The sequence below is a fragment of the Triticum urartu genome, chromosome 4A (genome assembly GCF_056163025.1).
Source record: "Triticum urartu cultivar PI428250 chromosome 4A, HENAU_Tu73, whole genome shotgun sequence".
NCBI classification, from domain to species: Eukaryota; Viridiplantae; Streptophyta; class Magnoliopsida; order Poales; family Poaceae; genus Triticum; species Triticum urartu.
The window spans coordinates 104,432,217-104,455,339 of record NC_141876.1 but is presented as its reverse complement, the minus strand read 5'-3'; the positions used below and the strand labels follow the sequence as shown (position 1 = coordinate 104,455,339).

General features: G+C 45.0%; 3 protein-coding genes across 9 annotated transcripts; 2 read left to right on the top strand and 1 right to left on the bottom strand.

Annotated features, from left to right (window-relative positions):
* Positions 1 to 821: 821 nt before the first annotated feature.
* Positions 822 to 2,326, top strand: LOC147974992 (uncharacterized). The gene has a single exon (XM_087519583.1). The coding sequence runs from the start codon at positions 905 to 907 to the stop codon at positions 2,060 to 2,062; it is 1,158 nt and encodes a 385-aa protein (XP_087375709.1). The 5' UTR covers positions 822 to 904; the 3' UTR covers positions 2,063 to 2,326.
* A 4,470-nt stretch (positions 2,327 to 6,796) lies between these two features.
* Positions 6,797 to 14,591, top strand: LOC147974991 (uncharacterized). 2 transcript variants are annotated; one of them, XM_087517915.1, is made up of 3 exons: positions 6,797 to 8,340; positions 8,551 to 10,589; positions 11,009 to 11,171. In XM_087517915.1, exons 1-3 carry the CDS (start codon positions 7,358 to 7,360, stop codon positions 11,020 to 11,022), a joined length of 3,036 nt encoding a protein of 1,011 aa, XP_087374041.1. In that variant the 5' UTR covers positions 6,797 to 7,357; the 3' UTR covers positions 11,023 to 11,171. The 2 variants fall into 2 exon arrangements, with proteins under 2 accessions (XP_087374041.1, XP_087374040.1); XM_087517914.1 differs by having other exon boundaries at positions 8,551 to 14,591.
* Positions 14,592 to 14,780: 189 nt separating this feature from the next.
* LOC125550865 (uncharacterized) lies at positions 14,781 to 22,225 on the bottom strand. Of its 6 annotated transcripts, none has more exons than XM_087517917.1 (13): positions 21,664 to 22,225; positions 21,420 to 21,560; positions 20,999 to 21,027; positions 20,737 to 20,876; positions 20,244 to 20,385; positions 17,879 to 18,055; positions 17,657 to 17,740; positions 17,427 to 17,561; positions 17,146 to 17,329; positions 16,749 to 16,946; positions 16,316 to 16,611; positions 16,027 to 16,214; positions 14,781 to 15,224 (listed from the first exon to the last, which is right to left on the bottom strand). In XM_087517917.1, exons 3-8 carry the CDS (start codon positions 21,010 to 21,012, stop codon positions 17,531 to 17,533), a joined length of 588 nt encoding a protein of 195 aa, XP_087374043.1. In that variant the 5' UTR covers positions 21,013 to 21,027; positions 21,420 to 21,560; positions 21,664 to 22,225; the 3' UTR covers positions 14,781 to 15,224; positions 16,027 to 16,214; positions 16,316 to 16,611; positions 16,749 to 16,946; positions 17,146 to 17,329; positions 17,427 to 17,530. The 6 variants fall into 6 exon arrangements, with proteins under 6 accessions (XP_087374043.1, XP_087374045.1, XP_087374046.1 ...); XM_087517919.1 differs by having other exon boundaries at positions 16,316 to 16,434; XM_087517920.1 differs by having other exon boundaries at positions 16,316 to 16,434; positions 16,870 to 16,946.
* Positions 22,226 to 23,123: the final 898 nt, after the last annotated feature.

Sequence of the window (23,123 nt, the reverse complement as noted above, 5' to 3'; positions counted from 1 at the left end):
GATCGTATCACCTCAAGAACACGAGAGAGAGAGAGAGATCAAACACATAGCTACTGGTACATACCCTCAGCCCCGAGGGAGAACTACTAGCTCCTCGTCATGAAGAGCACCGGGATGATGAAGATGGCCACCGGAGAGGGATTCCCCCCCTCCGACAGGGTGCCGGAACGGGTCTAGATTGGTTTTCGGTGGCTACGGAGGCTTCTGGCGGCGGAACTCCCGATCTATTGTGCTCCCCGGTCGTTTTAGGGTATATGGGTATATATAGGAGGAAGATGTACGTCAGGGGAGCCATGAGGGTCCCACGAGGGTGGAGGGCGCGCCCAGGAGGGTGGGCGCGCCCCCCTGCCTCGTGACTTCCTCGTTGATCCCCTGACGTGCACTCCAAGTCTTATGGGCTTCTTCTGATCCAAAAATAAGTTCCGTGAAGTTTCAGGTTAATTGGACTCCGTTTGATTTTCCTTTTCTGCGATATTCTAAAACAAGGAAAAAACAGAAACAGAAACTGACACTGGGCTCTGGGTTAATAGGTTAGTCCCAAAAATCATATAAAATAGCATATACATACATATAAAACATCCAAGGTTAATAATATAATAGCATGGAACAATCAAAAATTATAGATACGTTGGAGACGTATCAGGGATCAATAGGACGTGTGGACATGACGCAACCGACACAGTTTGGGCCGGTCGAGCGGATACAAACATTACCCTAGACCCTCTGCCTCTCTCCCGTATACCCACATAAAAACGTCAGTTTTCCCCTTCCAACAAATAGCTCACAAGTAACTTCCCATCTTCCTAGAAAACTTAGGAGCCCTCTCGAGCGGCGACTAGGGTTTCGAGGGAACAACGGCGCACGTCAGATCTCGATCGGCGGGGCGCGTTAGGGCGGCGCGAGGATGGATTCATCCGGCGCTGACAAAGGGAAGGAGGGAGCTCTCTCGCCACGCGCGGCGAGGGCGCGACTGGAGGAGGCGATGGGCAAGTTGGATCTGACGGAAGAGGAGGCTACGCCGCTGGTGCTCGACGACGCCGACGATGGTGAGCCGGTGAAGTGGTCATTGGCGGGCAAGGTCTTACATCGACACACGTTCCATATTCAGACGATTTCCAACGCCCTTCGGCCAGCATGGGGAAACCCTAAGGGCCTGTCGTTCCGGTCCGCAGGGGAGAACATCTTCGTGGCAGAATTTGCATGCAAGCGTGATCTCGAGCGTGTTTGGGAAGGAAGCCCATGGCATATAAGTAAGCATGTAGTGATTCTCTCGGTGTTCAATGAGTGCATGAAGCCGTCTGAGTTGCAGTTCAACAAACTGCAGCTTCGGGCTAGAGTTCTCAACCTGCCCTTCAATCTTCGCAATGAAAAGCGAGGGCAGGCGGTGGCGAAACAGATCGATGCTAACGCCCAATCAACACAGTTTGATCCCATGGGGGGTTTCTTGAGGACGAGGGTCACAATTGATGTCAACAAACCTTTACAGAGGTGGATACTTATTGATTCAGCTGCTTGGGGTGGCCGCGACTGGTATGACATACAATATGAAAACGTCCCAAATTTCTGTTTTTCGTGTGGCCGTCTTGGCCACGCTGACCTGATGTGTCCGACGCCTGGGACAAGGGATGAGAACGGCGACCTACCGTTCAAGACAAGCCTCAGAGCGCCAGAGGATAAGAGGAGGATTGGATCGAGCGAGAATTCCGGAGCCAGCCAGAGCAACACAAAACATAGCGGACGAGGTGATGTTCCTGAATCAAGCTCGACCAAGGATGCCAACCCCGAGGTCACCTCACCCAAGAAGAGGAATACACACGGCAACAAGAGGAAGGGTGGACCACCTAAGCAAGTTTACAGAAAGGTTATCATGCCCGCTGAGCCAACCGAGGATCAGGAGAATTCTCAGGCCAACGCGATCATACAATACGATCTTATGGCGGCAAGGGGTGTTGAAGAAACGGACGAGGGGGAAGGAGAACATGCACCCAAGAAGAAGAGGGACACACCAACTACTTCAGAAAATTCGGCGGGCGCTGCAGGGCAGCCCTGCCAGTCCCAATGAGCTGCATAAGCTGGAACTGCCGGGGGCTTGGGAACCCCAAGGCAGTTCGCGAGCTTCGCAACGTTGTGAAGCAAGAAGGGCCCGTGCTGGTTTTTGTCATGGAGACGAAGATCAGTGGAAAGCGAGTCAAGGATTTGCGGCATACTCTAGGGTTTGCGGGCAGTTTTGCAGTAAATAGTGACGGCCTTAGCGGAGGCATAGGGCTGTTTTGGTCCAATGACATCAAGGTTGAGCTTAAAAACTTCAGTAAAAATCATATGATGTGATGGTCAGTTCAGGCACCACGGGCTTGAACGCGTGGAGGTTTACAGGGTTCTATGGAGCGCCAAGAGCATCCGATCGTCACCATAGCTGGCGTTTCCTTAGAGCACTCCATAGCATTCCACATGGTGCGTGGATGTGTGCCGGAGACTTCAATGAAACTCTATATCCTCATGAACACTTTAGCCGAACTGCTCGCCCCGAGCAACAGATGAGGAAGTTTCGAGAGGTCACCGATGAGTGTGCTCTCCAGGATCTTGGCTGGTCGGGCGTGGCCTATACATGGGACAACCGGCAACCTGGAGATGCCAATGTCAAAGCACGGCTTGATAGGGCCTTTGCTAATGAGGAGTTTCGACAGATGCTCAAACACACACGGGTCAGGCATGTGTGTGCGGTGGAGTCTGATCACTGCTTCATCATAGTTGAGTTCAGAAACCACGCCTTTTCACATAGACCACCGGGTTCTAAGCAATTATGTTACGAGAACGTCTGGCAATCTCACCAGGATTATGAGCAGCTCATAACGCAGACATGGCGGGGTCAGACACGAGTTTCGGGGATGCAAGGAATTATGGACTCCCTGGGGCAACTCCAACGACAACTCGAGCCCTGGGGGTTGCGCGAATTTGGCAGTTTGACAAGAACAGTCAGGAATTTGCAGAAACGACTGGACAAGCTGCGCCAACGATCGGTGGGGCGAGGCCCTACGGATGAGGAAAAGAACGTTATGAAGAAGCTCCGAGAGGCGATGCGCCTCGAGGAGACATGGCTGAGATAGCGTTCCTGAGTCCCATGGCTACGAGACGGAGACCGTAATACAACATATTTTGAAGCTCAAGCCAGGAAGCGGAAGCGGGCAAACAGGATTGTGGGACTCAAACGTGCTGATGGCTCTATTTGTGTCTCGGAAGCAGAGGGCAAAGCTGAAATCCAAACTTTCTACCAAGCTTTGTACACATCGCAGGGCGCTAATGACACTAGCGCGCTGTTATCGCATGTTCCACCGAGGGTAACGCACGAGATGAATGAGATGTTATGCAAACCATATGAGGCCGAGGAGGTGCATCAAGCATTGTTCCAAATGGCCCCATCCAAAGCGCCCGGAGTGGATGGTTTCACGGCCGGTTTTTTCCAACGCCATTGGAAGCTGCTGCGGGAGGAGGTGACTCAGGCGGTGCTTGCTTTCCTCAACGGTGGCGAATTACCAGTGGGTCTCAATGACACATCGATTACACTGATCCCCAAGGTATGCCACCCTCAGAGCATTTCGCAGTACCGTCCTATTGCTCTTTGCCCTGTTCTTTACAAGTTGGCAGTCAAGGTGATTGCTAACAGGCTATGGCTATGCATGAATGACATTGTTAGTGAAGAACAGAGTGCATTCGTTCCGGGTCGACTGATAACGGATAATGTTCTTGTCGCCTTTGAGAGTGTGCATACTATGAGGCGACGAAAGAAAGGGAAAAATTATACTTGTGCAGTTAAGCTAGATATGATGAAGGCTTACGATAGAGTGGAGTGGCACTTTCTGGAAGCAATGCTCTTGAAACTGGGGTTCCATGCGGATCTGGTCAGACTGATTATGAAATGTGTCACTTCAGTGAGATTTTCAGTTCGTGTCAATGGCGAGCTGGAACCCTTCTTTAACCCATCGAGAGGGCTTCGGCAGGGATGTCCAGTATCCCCACACCTTTTCCTGCTCTGCGCCGAAGGATTCTCATCGCTGCTGAAGTACTATGGAAACTTTGTTGACCGAGGAATCAGGGTGAACTTCAGAGCACCATGGGTGAGCCACCTCTTGTTCGCTGACGACAATCTTATTTTCATTAAGGCGAACACGGAGAGTGCAACAAGATTGAATGAAATTCTAGAGATCTACGGGGAAGCGTCGGGACAGAGTGTCAACAGAAGCAAATGCTCAATCTTCTTCAGTCCCAACACACCCGAACCTCTTAGACAAGTTCTAAAACTAACACTTGGGGTTCCAGTGGAGGCCTTTTCAGAGCGGTACCTCAGTCTTCCGACAGCTGTTGGAAAGATAAACAGCGGTACCTTTCAGTACCTAGGGGACCGAGCCCGAGGATATATGCAAGGTTGGTCAGAGAGGGTTTTTGCTTGCGCTGGGAGAGAAGCGCTTCTCAAATCTATTGTCCAAGCAATACCGACGTTCAACATGAGTTGCTTTCTCTTGACGAAAAAGGTGTGCAAGGGCTTGACCTCCAACATGGCAAAATTCTGGTGGGGGAGTTCCATCGACAGAAGATCACTCCATTGGATCTCATGGGACAAGCTTGCAATACCAAAGTGTAATGGCGGTATGGGACTTCGTGATCTGCGGATCTTTAACTTGGCATTGTTAGGAAAGCATGGATGGCGCTTCATGACAAATCCTGATTCCTTGTGTGCCAGGGTTATGAAAGGGAGATATTTTCCTGACACAGACTTCATGCATGCCTCGGTACCGAACTCCTCCTCGGCGACGTGGAGAGCTATTGTGGCTGGCCGTGAAGCCTTGCAGGCGGGACTGGTGAAGCGGGTCGGCGATGGGTCCTCCATATCTGTTTGGGAGGACAAGTGGATCCCTTCTACAGCAACAATGTCACCGATGCTACGACCAGCAAATGCGACAGTTCTTACTGTCGATGAGTTGATTGATACAGAAAGCTGGAGTTGGCGAAGGGATCTAGTAAGAGAAAACTTTATTGCACCGGATGTGGCAGCAATTCTGAATATTCCGCTACGGCGGGGAGGAGGCGAGGATTTTCTCGCGTGGGCACATGAGAAGTCAGGCAACTACTCTATTAAATCAGCGTACCGGGCTCTAGTGAATCAGAAAGAGCGTTTGGCTCTAGATGAAGGGCAAGCTACCGGCACCTCGGCAAATCAAAAACAGATGTGGAACGCAATCTGGAAACTCAAAGTTGTCCCGAAAGTGAGGGTGTTCTGGTGGCGGGTGATGAGGGGCATCTTACCTGATGAATGTACCCTTAAACATTGCCACATAAGACAGATCAACACCTGTAAAATTTGTCTCACCATGGCGGAGGACTTGGAACATGCACTATTGCACTATTCACATGCGCGGAGGTTTTGGGAGGAAACTAGACTGTTATTTCATGTGGACTTGCCTCGGCTCCATCCTTACTTGGACGAAAGACATTCTTTGCGATCAGCGATTCTCAGATAAGGAACGAGCGATCTTCATCATAGTGATGTGGGCAATTTGGACGTCTCGCAACCGACTGACTCACGACAAGGAGGGGTGGAATCCAGCCTATTCGGTCAGACGGGTTAGAGAAGATCTAGCTATCTTGGAACTACCCAGGCAGCAGGAGATCATACTACCCGGCTTTGGCTGGGAGCCTCCTGACGATCCTCATATTAAGATCAACACAGATGCTGCGGTTCACCTCGATGATGGCAATGCAGGAGCGGGAGGGGTGTATGGATCCTCTCATCGGTGACCAATATCGGGTGTTATGGATCCTCTCATCGCAGAGGCTCTAGCGCTGAAGGAAGGAGTCCTTGCTACACTTCGAGGCTTCACGCATGTGATCATGGAGACCGACTGTCTAGAGGCAGTTCACCTCTGGAACTCTCGCTACACCGGTCGTTCGGTGATAGCACCTATTTTGTTAGAAATTGGAGAGCTAGCACTTAGTTTTACTTCTTTTCGCATTCAGCATGTAATGAGAACAGGCAATGGTCCTACACACTTGTGTGCTAAGCGTGCTTGTACGCTTAATGGGACCGAGAGCTGGCTCGAGTCCACTCCTGACTTCCTGATCAGCAACCTATTGGCTGACTGTTCAGCGAACGCCTTTATTGAATAAAGCTCTCTAAAGTTCTCCGGGAAAAAAAACAAATAGCTCACAGCCGTGGGGAAAACGAAGTCAGATCCAGCGACGGGCAGGCGATCTCGGCGTGAAGTCCAGTTCTCTCGCACGGCCGTCGGTCTACTTCCCCTGCAACTCCTCTCTACGCAGGCCAGGCCACGGTTCTGTTGCCGGCTGCCCAGATCGCCGCCGAGGGCACAGCCGAATCGGCCTGTTCGGGTCGTTATCATGCTCCCAACCTACCCGACATGCAGAGAGAGATTTTACTAGCAAATTAAGTAAGTACTTCCTGAAGGAGCGGCTGGCGACATGCCGGTGAATGGCGAGATGCCGGAGATTAGTGTGGTGATGTGCTTCATTTTTGCTTGATCTCTCTTTCCCTATCCACCTCCTCTCCTGATCTAATCGTTCCCATAATTTTTCCACTCCAGTTCTTCCCTTCCTTCGCGTATTTTTCATCTGGTGCTCTGTTCTTGCGTAGATCCTAATCTCATCCGCTCTTCTTAATCTTCCATCCTTCTTGTCTAACCATCAATCCAAATCTTCAATCCCTCACTCCTCTTATCCCAGCCTTTTTCTCACCACCCAAACTTGCTCGCTCAAGTTCCTATGGATCTAAATAACCAGCCATTCATAGAGGAGGAAGAGAATAACTTAAACCTGCTGGGCGACTTCCGGCAAATGTCCGGCGACTGGCGTGATGCCGTCTTCTTCCTCCTTGGTGCAGTTCCCCTTCCTCCTCTATCTCCTTTCTCCATCCCTTGTTTCCCCTGAACTCCATCTGCTTCACCTCTCTTGCCCATAGCTGTTGCCTCTCCCAGATCCCCTTTTCTCGTTTCCTTTCTTCAACGAGATTCTTGGCTGGCAGCAAGCCGGCCTTGCCGTCCGCCTTCGACACCTCTGTCTCCGCCCGCCTCAGCAGTAGCGGGGCTGAACCACCGCCCGCCGTGACCCGCCTGTATTGCCGCCTCTGTTAAGGCCCGTGGTCTCGCCTCGCTCTCCACCTAAATCCTAGCGGGGCTTGCTGCTGGCTCTCCCCAACCTCTGATGCTTGTCTGATTTTTCTAGTTTACTCCATCAATCAACCCTTATCATCAATTTGAGTGGATCTCATGGGGGGTCAGTTGGGAGAGGAGATGAAATTTGATGCTGAAACAAACATGAGTATGGCAGATTCTTTTTAGCCTCGGATGCCATGAAAGCGATAGCTTGGAATTGTCGGGGTATGGGTCGGGGTCTCGGCAATGATCGTATGCTTTTTCTGGCTAATTTGATACGTTCTACTAGAGCTCAGGTAACCTTTGTTTCTGAGATCAAATCTTCTAAGGTTCGATCAATTGATCTTGTTAATAGGTTTGATGTTGCTAATAGCTTTGTTGTTCCTTCTAGAGGTGCTTCCGGTGGGCTCTGGCTTATGTGGAATGATGAACTCAAAGTTTCTGTTCATAGTGCCTCCTTTCACTATATTCTTGCTAATGTAGTTCATCTAGCTTCAGGTGTCCACTTTTGCTTGATTTGTATATATGGTGACCCCTATCATAGGCAGACTAGTACTATCTGGAGTCAAGTTGCTGCTTTTGTGTATGATAACCTGGGGAAGCCCATGATGTGTATGGGTGACCTTAATGACATTTTGTATGAAACGGATGGTTGTAATGGTAGTATTAATTATTATCGTTTGTCTGCTTTTCGTTTTCTTGTTAAAAATTGTGGTTTTTTTGATATTGGTTTCAGTGGTCCTGCGTACACTTGGCGTAACAAAAAACATACAGCTAATCCTATTTATAGACGCCTAGATCGATGCCTGGTTAACTCTAAGTGGTGTATGCATTATCCTAATACTAAAGTGCTTAATCTTCCTATTATTCTCAGTGATCATGCTCCCATTCTTGTCTCCACTGATGGTAATTTTGTTAAGCCTAAGCAAACATTTAAATTTGAAAACTGGTCGTTACTTGAGAAAGATTTTAGCAACTTTGCTAAATCTGCCTGGAATAATTGTACATCTCACTCCTTTGCAACAAAGTCTTCTTCTTTGGCAGGTTCGTTGAAAAAGTGGTGCAAGAAGAAAAAGCCTCTTCAGCAAGAACTTTTGGAACTTGAATCAAGTATCAACCAGATACAGCAGCTTCCTTTGCAGCAGCAAAATCATACTTTGGAAGGTTCTCTCACTCTTAGGTATGAGCAAACTCTTTCCAAACTTAATCAGTTTTACAAAAAAAGAAGTAAAAAGGGTTGGGCCACGGATGGTGATCGCAATACTAAATTTTTTCATCAGGCCGTGATCAAAAGAAGAAAAAGGAATACTGTTTGTTCTGTTAAGGATGAGAATGATGTGATTCATTTTAAGCCTAGTGCTATCACTAATACTTTTGTCAACTATTTTAGGTACATCTTCTCCTCGCCTAACAATGACATTGGAAGACCTTTTCTCAATACTCACTTGCCTGTCAACTCTTTGGATCCTACTTATTTTCTTCCTGATAAAAATGAACTTTTGCAGATTCTTAAAGAAATGAAGTCGAATGCTTCTCCAGGTCCAGATGGTTTTAATGTGGAATTTTATTTGGCTGCTTGGGATTGGATAGGGGAGGAGGTCACTCAACTTGTGATTAACTTTTATCAAACTGGTATTTTACCTCCCCACATTAATGATACTAATATTGCTCTAATCCCTAAGAAGTTAGTTCCTCAGGTTCCTATGGATTATCGTCCCATTAGCCTTTGTAATGTTGTCTATAAAATCATTGCAAAATCGCTAGCTAATAGAATTAAGCCACATCTTCCGGACTATATTGATCCTGCTCAGCAAGCCTTTATTGAGGGTAGAAGAATTAGTGACAACATTATTATTGCTCAAGAGATTACTCACTCTTTCTCTCTTGCTTCATGGAATCATCATGCTTTCATGCTAAAAATAGATCTGGCTAAAGCTTTTGATCCTTTAGAGTGGAACTTCATTGTGTCTGCGCTTGCACGTAAAGGGTTGCATCGTCATTTCATTAATTTGGTGTATTCGTGCATTTCTTCTCCTACTTTCTCTGTGCTTGTTAATGGGCAGCCTTCACATAAATTTAGAAGTTTCAGAGGCATTCGTCAAGGCTGTCCCATGTCGCCTTATTTGTTTGTTATTGCTATCAATGAATTGTCTATTGCTCTCAATGAAGCTCTTGCTGCTCAAAATCTTCAAGGAATTTCGCTTGGACCAAATTGCCCTTCTATTCATTCTCTGTTGTTTGCAGATGATTTGTTGGTTTGTGGGCAAGCCACTATTCAGGAAGCCACTGCTATGGCTCAGTTCATTCACCACTTTTGTTCTATTTCAGGTCAAACTCCAAACTGGGCTAAATCTGCCATTCTCTTTAGTTCTCGAGTTAGTCAACCTACTAGACAGGAGATTAAGCAAGTTTTTCCTGTTTCCTCCATGGATACCAATTTCACTCATCTTGGTCATCCGCTTATTCTTCCTGCTAAAAATAGAACTGCCGCCTATAACTTTGTTCTTGATAAATTTATGAATAAATTGCCTGCTTACAAAGCCAATATGCTTTCTCATGCTGCGAGGCTTGAATTAATTCGCTCTGTTTTCTCTGCTATTCCTGTTTATTATATGGCTAACATCCTGTTCACAAAGAAGTTTATTGCAAAGCTCACTGCTGTCATTAGAAATTTCTGGTGGACAGGTGTTAGGGAGAATGATTCTTCAAGGAGTCTTTGTATTCGTGCATGGAAAGACATATGCAATTCTAAAAAAGAAGGTGGACTAGGCATAAGAAATTTGAAGGCAATCAATGAGAGTCTTGTTCTTGCAGCTGCTTGGAGAATTGCTAAATCCCCTTTTTCTCAGCTATATTTAGTTCTTAAGGCTAAATATTTTCATGACTCCTCCATCTGGGTTGCCCATTCTTCTGCTCCTAAATCTGCTTTTTGGGCTTCGGTTTTAAAAATGATTCCTAAATTGAAAGCTCATTCTTTTTACCAATTAACTCAAGGTAATATCTCTATTTGGAGCACACCTTGGTGCTCCCTTTGGACTTCCATTCATGAACATCTCATTATTCAAGAACCGGGCTTTAGATATCCTTCTTTAGTTAAGGATCTTTGGCTCCCTGGACAAAAAATTTGGAATAATGAGCTTGTTCATTTACTTTTCCAGCAACCTATGGCCTCAATTATTCTCCAAACTGATATTATCAATGATGATGGTCCAGACTTGCTTTGTTGGGATCTCACTCCGAATGGCATTTGTTCTTCCAAATCTGCTTATAAGCTTTGTTTGCAGGACATTCATGCAGTTACCAGAAATGCTCCTTCTGTTCTTTCTTTGGAATTGAAGAATCTTCTCAAAATGGTTTGGAAACAAAAACAGGTTTTGCCTAGGGTACAAACTTTTGCGTGGAGGCTTCTTAGAAGGGCATTGCCTACAGGTTTGCGAGCTAGTCGATTCTCTGTTCATATATCTAAAAACTGTTGTAGGTGTGGCCATCAGGAGGATGAATCCCATTTATTTTTTCTTTGTCCCTTTGCTCGTGCTGCTTGGTTTGACTATCCTTGGTTTATTAGGTCTGATGTTTTAATCCAAGGTCATACTTCCATGCATTCTATCCTTATTGCCTTGCTTCAAATGGGACATCCTAATGGTTCTATCTCTAACATTCTTAATTTCTTATGGTGTCTTTGGAAGGCTAGAAATGATTTTCTTTTTGACAGGAAAAACGCTCTACCTCATCATGTGCACATTGCTACTATGGCCTTGTCCTCTGATTCTTATAAGGACTTGCCTCATTTCTCTAAGATGCAGGTGATGCCAAAAGTTCTTTGTCCTCCTGATCATCTTCCTACGCAGGGTCGAACTCTTAAATCGGATTTGCTCATTACGGGGACCAAAATATTTTCTGACGCTACTTTCAGAAGTTCAAAAGTTCCTGGTCTATTACAGGGAGCAGTTGCTACTGGAATAGGGGTCTATCTTGTTTTGCCTCAAGATCGTTTTGAAATCAATGTGCAAATTCAAGCATCAGCTCCTCCCACTACTTCTCCTCTACATGCAGAAGCTCTGGCTCTTTCTTTTGCAGCTCAAGTGGCTAATAAGCTCAATATTCTTCAGCCAACCTTTCTCATGGATTGCCTCTCTTTATCTTCGGTGGCTGCTATCGGCAAGATTGTGGAATCTATCACCCCTTGGAGCATCAGGAAGCCTTTGGCTGATTTCTTCAAGCATGCTAATAGCTTGCAACCTCGAGTGTTTCACATTTCTAGGGGAATTAATGGCATAGCTCACAATGTAGCTCATCAGGTTCTTCATTCTAAGGTTGAACCTCAAGTTTGTTGCTTCGCTTCAGCTCATAGACATAGTTCCTGTCCTGTGGTGTCTCTTCTCTCAAATTTTCAGGTTCAGGAGTTTGTAATTCACGCTGTACACTGTTTCTGAGCTGAAATGAATTTGGCGCTTCGAGCGCCTTTTCTTGTTAAAAAAAGAAAAAACTACCCGACATGCCCGACGGTCCACCTCGCCACCGTCTCTTTGGCGGCTGGGACGTGAGCCGGGTTGTTGTTATGTTGTCGGCAACCTAGAATCACAGATCGTTGATTAAGGCAGAACCGACGAGGCCTCTGCCCTGCTCGAAGGTCGCCGTCGGCTGCGACAACCATCGAGGAGTTGGCCTCAATCAGCAAAGAATACTATCACTCCAGGTTAGTGGCTGGCACTTCAGCTTATAAGTGAGCATTGTAGCACTTTCGCGTGAGATGAGGAATACCATGGTTGACATACTTCCGTGTGGTACGATCATATTATACTCTGCCTTTGCGATCACTTCAGTCCCCACTGTGCATTCCGCGTCATCTGTGTCTCCGAGCACCAGGCTTCCAACACTCCGCTATCAACTCCACATAATCCAGCATGGACTTCACGGAGTTGCTGTTTCACTCAGACATCAGGGAACATTATACCTTTTTTATATTATATACAGTGAGATTTGGATTTTGTCCATGTGTCGCATACAAGTGTTTAATTACTAATATATGTCGTTTGCTTTTCTCGTGCCTTTTCAGCAACATTATTGATGTCTATTTGCAAGATGCCTGCCAAGGAGTTGCCAAAATTGTCAAGCCGGCCATATTCTACTATGTATTAGTGATGCCTCTTTTCATTGCATTTGGCTAGGTTTTGTTTTGGTGCCAGACTGAATTTTGTTCACCCCAATTAAGCCTTTCAGTTTACTAGCTTTGTTGCATGTTATGTTGCATTATACTCACTAAGGTGCAATTCCTTTCCTCTGAATTTGGACTATAATGTTGTCGGCAGCATTAGTATAAAGGTTTGGAATCTGCTCCATCCAACACTTTACTGTAAATTTGCTCCTCCATATAGGTCATTATATGACAACTGAAATTTTAAGCATTGACTGGTATGTATTTGTAGTCTATGATAGATATAGAAGCATCAAAATGCATTACATGCCCATCTTCATTATGCTAAAGTTGTACCTACTATTTTCTGTGCCTATTAACATATTCATGAAATAATTCGCTGAGGTGGCCAAATACATTACTTTCATACAATACATATGTGTCTTCCTTTCTTTGTTAATAGTTTGATGTATTATTGTTAATGTACAAACTGATCTTGATTTTTCAAGACAACACATATTTTCTTGCCAGTTTAATCTTGCCCATTTGGATCGTGTCTAATGTGGCAAAGGTGACATTCAATAATTTTTGTGAGACTCCATTACCGAGGTGAGACATTCCGCACTTATTTGTCCAAGATGTTGTCTACGATTTTAGTGTTCAATAAAGCTGCTCGGCACTTTAGGATACGTCGTGCTTCACATTCAAAACAAGCTTCAGTTAGTTTTACCATAAAAAATGTTGTGCCATTTGTAATGGGTTTGTGACTACCCAAAAATATATAAAATATTTAAGTTTGTGACTACCCCATTACAGTTCACATTTCTCTTTTGTAATGGGCAGTCACAAACTTAAAACTTAGTTTGTGGTTAATGCAATTCGAAATTAGTTCTGGTGGTTAATTTTATTTATTCAATGTTTCTAATTGGGCAAATCCAAATTAGTTCTTATACACGGGATTCATTTTGCTTCCGCGGCAATCCATCAGGTACTAGATCGGCAACGCGCCTTGGCACGAGGGTGCCTGTCCAAACGTTTTGGTCAAACGTGTAATGTTAAGTTATTAGTAACTCAATTGCTATTCGGACGATAAAAAGGGCAATGAAAGCATGATATTGCTACCATGTATCTAAATGGGACTAACTACGTCTGAATGAACTGGAGCTATAAATGTTTTGGTCAAACGTGTAATGTTAAGTTATTAGTAACTCAATTGCTATTCGGACGATAAAAAGGGCAATGACAGCATGATATTGCTACCATGTATCTAAATGGGACTAACAACGTCTGAATGAACTGGAGCTATAAATAGATGTCAGACAGAATGTAACTAAAAATATTGGTACTCGCTTAATGTTGCAACCTGAGAAACCTCGAAACACCTACCCATGAAGCTATTGCATCACAAAGTATAGATAAATGTTACACTTTGTGTATGTGAGCCAAGAGGGTTAATGCCAAGCTGTTGTAAGCTAAACAAAGCAAAGACACACCATTCTCTACCACAAAAGTAGGGAAACAGAGCACTAAAACAAAGAAGAGTACATGTTTCTTTCACCAACAGAGAACACTCAATAGGGGATGAACAACAATGGGAATTTTTCTTCTAAGACAGCCACAAATGATTATGAATCATGGGTGTGTGTCCTACACACACAGATGATGTATTTTTATTATTTACATGCACTACTGCCTACTCCTCTACAGTTTGCACTTGCACATGTCATTGCTACGTGTCACGCATTTCCAAGTTCTTTGAATATAGGGAACACCCTCAACACCAAGAACCCATGTTCCTACTGTCATAGCCATGACATGAAGTCAAGGAGGCTCCTAAATTCATAGTAGTAGCTTGAAACCACATATGGGCAGTTTTTTTTAGTTAAATTTCTATGTTTCAACCAGTCAACATTTCATTCTGCTCTTAGGACGATTTCCATTCAAGCATATTGTTTGGCAAAGAAAAACACCTTATTTTAGATCTAATTCATGCTAGATGATGGCACTTGATAATAAAGCCTTTTTACTGGAAGACAAATAACCTTAGGTAAGAATAGAACTAAAAGCAACCCAAATCACACAAAATAATCAAGCATAAACCTAAGAAATGGTTACAAAGTTACACACTGTTCAAACAATATTCAACCCACTACTTGATCATCCAGTTACATCTACTCCCTCCGTTCCAAAATAGATGACCCAACTTTGTACTAAAGTTAGTACAAAGTTGAGTCGTCTATTTTGGAACGGAGGGAGTAGCTCACAATGCCATTAGCAGTAGTCTGAATTACATGATAGTGTACATTCAGCCCATAAAACCAGCAAGATAATTAATTAATTTAAATATAATGGCACCAATAGACATAGCCCTGCAGACCAATTGGTCAAAATATAAAAGTGGAGTTCCTTTCAGGTTAGTTAGTGGCCTATATTGCCGCACAACGTTTTTAGACTGTTCCTGATTAGCTAGCATCTTCTCATTCATGTCAAGAAAATAAGTATAGATGTAGTAAGTTCCATAGATTCCTTCTGTAGCAGCAAGAAAAAAGTATTTTACAAATGATAAAAACTACAAGGTACGATAGGATCATCAAGTAGTCAAACCTAGTGCTCAAACCATCGAAAGATAACTTACTATTAAAGTTGAGATGTGCATACAAAAGAGATGTCGACGGCGGACCACCTGCTTGAGCTGGACCCTCTTGAAGAGGAGCGAGCTGTGGTGAGCAGTTGTACCTGCTTGAGCTGGCCCCTCTTGGAGAGGATGACACGATGATCTGGTCACTGAGCGTCTTCCAGGCGATGTCCTTGAAGAGGATCTCCACGATGTCTACGGCAGACTTCCTGCTGCCGGCCACTTCACCGGCCAGGCGGCACCGCTTCTCCGCATTCAGGAGCGACTCGGTCGCCACGTTGAATCTGCTACACTCCTGCATCACCACGTTGAATATGTTGTTCAGTACCATAAAAGCATCAGTAATCCATATATATAATAAACCAGAAGAGATGTACAAATTTCTTTGGCTAACATATTAATACATCAATTATATTGGGTCAACATTTATCAGCCTTAGCAAGTTGAAAATGCAGTACAAACTATATAACAGTAGCAAGTGGAAGTAGTGAAATATATATATATATATATATATATATATATATATATATATATATATATATATATGAAAGAGATCTAACAGTAGCAGATCCTGGAAATGTGTATATGATGAGACGATCTAAACACATGCCTAGCTCGATCACACGTCTTGAATTTATTAGAATATTAGGAAGCTCTTCAAACAATTGCTCAATCCTATAATAATAGATGAGCAACCATATCATAGACAGAGAAAGGGACTGCTACATGCATAGACTGATATCGTCGTACCAGATAAGCAATTACCTACATAGCGATACATATAGGAAACGAGAGAACATAGGTTTTTATTTATGGCTGCAATTTCCAGATTGTCTCATTTACATACCACTGGTAAAATAGACAACTATATTTAGTGTGATTAAAGTGCAGAGCTTTAACAATGGCATGAAGTACTACAATTGCCCATTAAACTCAAAAACAAACAGTGCTCAATTAAAAAGGCTAACCAAACGTGTATCTTGAATATGTCATAAAGTTGGAACGGTTGGATTATATGAAAGCATTCACTAAATGAAAAGTTACTGAATCACAAGATAAACACCTCCTGAACCTTATTTTCCAGGTAGGGGCCTCACCTTGCTATTGTTGCCTTTGGCGTTCCTTGGGGAGACAACAACCGAGGCGTAGATGAAGAGGCCAGGGGTGTGGTTCTCCTGTCGCAAGCACCAATGGGAGATGCAGCACGCCACTGGGGGCTAGCGGCAGCTCGCCTCTTCCTCATCTGTTTATGTGGCTACAGCCATGCCTCTCCTTCTCCTAAGCACTAAGTAACAGGGGAAAGTGCAACACTAATGAATCTTGATCGCAATGAAGAAGGAATCAGTTAGGCGAGAGAAGCAGTGGGTGAGGGAGAGGCATACAAACCTGTGTTGCGGGACAGTGGTTAGGGCAACGACGACATCGGCAGCAGTGGTGACATCCGGTCGGCAGCAACCATGGAGACCCCCACCGACGCGTACTTTCTCAGGCTTCACAGATGAATCCTGATAGAAATAGACCACTTGAGAATCACAATTGTGCAAAATTGAGAATGACTAAGAAAAGAATATACGAATATTCTGAATCGGTGTATTGCTAAAGAAAGTTCTGTCAAATAAATAAAGAAGGCCCAGAGAAAAAATGGTTCAATGAGGCGAGAGAAGCAGGCGTAGATGTAGACCCTGGAAGTACACAAACTGAATACTCAGGTTCCATGGTTGTTACAGTAACTCTTCATATAAAATATAGGTGTTCTCTTATGAAAAAAAGAGGTGCAGACCACAAACTTTACACTGATTACTCCAGTTACAACTATTACCTGCAGAGAGTAGTTTAATTTAACAAGCTCAAAGTCACTTATTGTCAAGAGCCAAGAATATCTGATCACCATAATGATAACTAACATGATGAGACAAAAGATAAAGTCAATTTTCACAGACCACTTATGAAACCAGGCATAAGTAAAACCGCATATATTAGGAGCGCAAGAAGTCGACATATTCACCGAGAGCCTACCCTGAAAACAAATAAAAGGAAGTATCAAAAATATCCATAGAAAAGGGGTCAAGCTCAATCATATAGAGGCTTCTTTTGGGAAGATATATCATATATGCACTTGGATGTTTTGGTGAACAGATTACAGGCAGTCATTGTATATTAGGACATATATGAAGCGTGAGTACAAAACAGAAGAAAAGCAGCGGGACGGAACAAACCGAGTACATGGAAGACCGCCCCACACGATTTGATGATATTCCTTTGTGAGCATCGGCTCTGTGGTACATTATTACTCATCACTTGGTACTTTGAAGCTAATAATGTCCCAGATTGGTGGCATTTTGTTTGAAAACATCCTGGTTCGGTTTTGCAGCAGTTTTGACTTCGATAGTGGTTCTGCAACTAATTAGTGGCATTGGAGGATAAATAAAATCAATCAATCAGGGGTAGGTAAATCAATCCATCCACTGAAAGGAATGAATTTGCATCACAGACTGACCTGACGAGAAGTAAACCACAAACAAAGTAATGTTTGTGCAGAGAGAGCAGAGGAGAGGAACCATTCACACCAAGCTTGTGCGCTATCTCGGGTCTGAGGTGTGGCTAGGGTTGGGCGCTGGTGTTGTTGATGTCTCTGCGTGCGTGAGCAACGAAGGAAAGCAAGGGAAAGGGGGCATCAGGGAAAGAAATAAGAAGGAAAAAATGGAAGAGGGGGAGGAGGACGGGTACCTTGTGCTTGAGGCGTGCACGACAGAGCAGATGCTTGACAACGGTGGCAGAACCGAACCAGCGGCAGTGGTGGTGGATGTTGGGCTGCATGGAGAAACCAAGCAAGTGAAATGAAGCGCATCAGGTGAGGTCACGCAAGTGAAGGGAAGAAGAAGAAGAAGAAGAAGATGGGCGTCCCGAGAGAGAGAGAGAGAGAGAGAGAGAGAGAGAGAGAGAGAGAACCTTGAGTTGAGGAGCGAGCGCCGGAGGAAGGAAGAAAGCAGCAGTCCGCCTTGGTCGACCCCCCTTGACGGATGGATGTGATGGGAGCGCCATGGCCAGCAGCTTGGCTTGCCCGATCTGTGTCCTCCTTCTCCTTGTGGACATATTCGTTGGTCCTTGACGGATGGATATGAGCGTCTATCCAAATAAGCATTGTCCAGTAGAACTTAGACATCAAGTTCAGAAAGGCAGTTCTATAGATCAGGATTAGGAATACATTCCATAGCTCGGAAAAACATTCATAATACACCTTAGGGAAGAAGGACCATACAAAATTATAGCAAGACCTTTATACAAAAGACCAACGATAATCAGGTAGCAGTACACATAAGTGTGCAATGCCCCATTGCTCCTCATGACGAAAAGATACAGGAATCTTACTGTCATGACTATTTAACAATAAAATAATATTAGAAATCCTCCTCTGAACTCTTGAAGAACCAATAGCATTGCCAAACCATCGTTTATCCCAGAATAACAAAGTGCAACTTACTCTTAACCAGATTAAATCAAGGACCAACAACAAACAATAAAAGATGAAAAACAACTCATATGCAATAAAGGTATCAAAGAGAAGAAATCTTTACATAAGATGGCTGTAAACACTGGAGAATAAATAAGCAACACCTTTAAACACAAATAAAAAGGGTTCAGGATTCAATGCATAGTGGGCTCAGATTTTCCTTTCCTCGATCACATAACCTATCCCCGTCATCTCTTATCACCAGATCAATCTGTTTATACAGTGGAGCTGTCCTGGTTATCACTCAACAAGAATGACCATCCAAGGACAGAACAATAAGTATCACAAGATCAAAAAGGATTCTAGAGACAAGAGGGAGGATCCAACTTGATACCCACAGGTTTCTCGATTGCTCAAAGGCACATTTATTTCAACCACCGTTAATCATCATCGCCCTAGCAAGAATGGCTTCCAACCGGTGGGTCATGTGAAACTGCCCTGGTTATCACTCATCAGAAATGACCATCCAAGGACAGAGCCACTAAAATAAAAACATGATCAAAAAATGGCTCAAAGAAATGAGGGGGGATCCAAATTAATACCCATAAGTGCCTCGATTGCTCAAGAGCATGCCTATATAAGCCATAACTGATCATCATAGCTCTGTCCATGTCCCGTATAGTAGCCGAAGCAGAGTGGGAGGGAGATGGGGCTCACCGAGGGAGGTTGTAGCCGAGGCATTACTCAGTGGACGTGGGGTTGCGCCTGGACGTCGTCCAGCCGGCAAGGAACCGCTTCCTACACCGCACATACACGCCACTGCATCGGAGTTGCGCCTTGCACCGTCCCACCGATGAGCACGAACGCCACAGGCATCGAAGCAGCCAAGAGGCGAGGAGGTGATGTATAGCACATCCATATCGAGGAGGACCACCAGGAGCTCCTGATGGCTGGCTAGCAGAAGAATCCAGAGAGAAGGAGAAGAAGGGGATGAATGAGCACGAAAGGGCAAGGCGCTGCCCTCCCCACCCCATAGCCGCACGGGGCGAACCACCGCAAGACACGCACGAGGTCTGGACACGAAATTACCGACGTACCCTCGGCGGGCGCAGGATATTACGTGCGGTGGCACAAGATCTTTACCCGCCGATGCGCGCGACGGGGCAACCGGGCCATATCCAAGCCACGGTCGCTGACAAACGCGGCCCACCCGCGAGCGGACCCACGCCAGCGACGCCAGACCGAAAAAACGAAGTAAAAGGCAGCGCGTTGAGGCAGTAACTGTTCATTCCTGCAGTGCTCATCCCAGATCCGACGGCCCAGCTTCCTCCAGATCTCGATCCGACGCCCAGAATCACATCAAGCAAACCGATCCGACGGCCGAGAGTCGCTGATCTCTAAGGAGCCATGTAGGAACTTTCATCTCTTATTTCTGGATAATCAACGAGTACCAACTATTGCTTGATGCATATATAAACAATCAGCTCCTAATTAAGTAGTGTATATATGAATCTAAACTACATGACATAAGCTGAAGAACAACACGAGCATGCATATCCAACTCTGTGAAATAGATACTAAACAATTCGCCATCCTTGTCTCCGTTCCGCTCACCGCCACGAGACTCACCTCTTCATAGATACTAAACCAAATGTTGATCTCCTGAACCAACAACTCACTAGATATTTGTGCCCGCTAACAACATGGCATGACCTCACCATAAACAAATCTTAACTCAATAAACCGACAATCATTTATGTCTACTAAAACATTGTCCTGAGTCGTGGGCTCCCATGGGCCAGGCTAGTGAACAATCAATTATAGAGATAGGGGCAGGGAGAACAGTAGTAGCATCTGGTATACCTGGATGCATTACAGAGACGATTTGGGAGTGACATCTTCTGCATGCCAAGGAGGTGGTGACGCTGACACTGCTGATGCCGATGGTGCTTCTCGCTGTTGAGCAGCACCTTGCCGGTCTGGAGCACATTCCTCGCAGGCCTCCCTGCAACGAACACATAAAAAATCATTTTACTACTACATGGAATAAACACGGCAATGCAAAATGGGAAGAAGCAAAAATGGTTGCATATGATTAATAACCCTATTCAGTTATTCTAGTTATTATTATGATAAATAATCATATTTGATTTGAGTCTATTTGCTATGATGATAGATGATCCGATTCAATTCTTTAATTATGTACTTGCACATTTGCCCGTACATTCCTTGCTAGTTGCAGGCTTTGGGGTTCCTGTGAAATCATCTGCATCTGTTCTAACTAAAAAATATAAACTCAGCAACCAATAGCTAGGCCAACAAAAGGAAAAATCAAATAGCATTGCAAAGTATGAACCTTGAGGCAGCCAGGTCTTCATGGTACTGAAGCCTTTTTCCTTTCCTGCCTCATGCATATCTGCACTCTCAAGCAGCTCAGGCTTGTTGCGCCACACTGCCAGCCCCATTTGTAGCTTGGCAATTGACTTGTTTAAATATCTAGGCACAAAATGATGTCCCAGTTAGTCCCCCGATGAATAATGTATTTTTCAAACAGGCTGTGAACATTTTCAGGATTTATGTCAACTTGTTGTAGGGCCCCATGAGTTTTCGCAACTTACCCCATCACGTCCATGTCATCAGATGTTTTCTGAAATAATCAAAGAGTGTTAAAGAAGTACATATCAGTGGGGAAACTGAGGAAAGCTTAAATCTTTCCAAAACTCACAACAATATGAACATTAAATCTGAAAATTATTATCGGCTACATGTCTCAGACAACCTAGCAAAAATAGATTCCGCATGAATCACTCATATATCTATCAATGATAAGAGATATATTGCATAAGCAAGTCAGATAATCATGAGTCATGAGTGGCAACATAATGTACGGGCAAGTGATTGGTGACCGCAGCTAAATTTCAGAAGAACAAAGAAGGCACTAATTAGTAGGCAGTGGGGCATGCATATTACAGAGATTATTTTTTCCTTGCAGCAGATAGCAACGAACACAATATGCACTTAAACAAAGCAAGGGGGTACCTGCAGGCCACAGTCTACACGATGCAGGGATGGGCAGATCTTCAACTCCACCAGAGAGAGGCATGTATATGAGTCCCATCTTCTTCCTTCTTCCCAACAGATTTAGAGGACTGCAACGCTGCCATTGGGATCCAACTCCCCCTGCAAATGAATAGATAGACATATCTTATCGAATCTGGAGCAGATGAACTGGTAAATCCGAGAGAGAGACCGAAAAAACGGGGGAAGTGGAGATGGCACCCACCGCAGATCGGAGGCGACTCAGCTCGGGTTGTCTTCTTCCCGGAGATGCACGAAAGCTAGGAGGACGGTCTGAAGCTTCTCCAGTAGATGGCAACGCCTCCAGGCAGAGTCGTTGTGCGAGCTGCAGCTGACGTTCTTCCCGGTGACGTCCACATGCACTTGAGGCGAGGCGAGGGCGAGCAGAGGCTACGGGTCGAGCACTCTGCGGGGTCGGAACAGGAGGGCTCGGGAGCCGCCGCCGTGCCCGGGGACGAGCTCGCGGACGGGGAGGGCGGGCGCCCACTCGCCGTCGCGCAGCACGGCGGCGTGGTCGGAGGAGAGGAGACGCGGGACGGCGCAGCACGCCGCCTTGCCCTGCTGCTGCTCCTCCCCGCCGCCGCCGTCGTGCTCCTCGTCCTCCCTCCGCTGCTGCTCAGGGGGGGGGGGGGAGAGGAAGCGCGCGGGAGGGATGGAGGGAGTCGGCTGCGGGAGGGAGGGAGATAGGAGGAGGCGGCTTGGTCTCTGGACAGGAGCGCCCCCGTTTTATACCCCCAATATACGAAATGACCAAAATACCCCGGTGGGGGCACAGTATTTACATTTTGCTGCCATTACTATTCATTCCAGCAGTGTTCATCTCAGATCCGACGGCCCAGGTTCATCCAGATGTTGATCCAACGTCCAGAAATGCATCAAGGGAACCGATCCAATGGCCCAGAATCGCTGATCTCTGTGGAGGCTTGTAGGAACATCCTTCTCTTATGTCTTGATGTAGCAAATGGTCTGATTGTTACTCAATATTATATATAATATTTATCTATATTTTTAAAAATATTCATCTACTAATTCCCGCAGCAACGCGCGGGGTATCAACTAGTTCTTTGAGAAAACTGCCACCCGGGGAGCACTTCTCGTGGATTTGGCAAAGTGGCCACAAAATGAGGTGCATTTATTTTCTCTTCGGGCTTTCTATTGAAGAAAGGAGTGGTTCAACTTTTGGCTTCTCATCCAAAATGAGATACACATTATATTATTCTCATCTAAGACACAAATGAGTCGTGAATCTTGGTGCATTTGTTCTAGAACGACCTTTGGTTCGTCGATGAACGGATTCCGTGAACTCATATGAATGGACGAATATGCATATGTCAAAAGAGGTTGGTAATAAGAAATAAGTTGCATGAAATGCCTACAATTATTTTCTTTTTATTTATAGAAAGAAATGAAACACCCCCGGCCTTTATGGATGACAAAATGGACATCACAATCACTCAACCTAGAGTATTTGTGTGCTAGTAAGTCATATCAGAATTGAGGAAAACTTGAAAAATAATACCTCTTAGCCATTATAATGCTCACTCTGGATAGAAAAATGTCACTGCTTTCCAAAACAAAATATAAGAACCCCCAACCTCTCGGTGACTCTCTAGCAAATCACTTTGTTTTGTGTTTTGTGTTGTACATAACTTACTTCTAAACTAT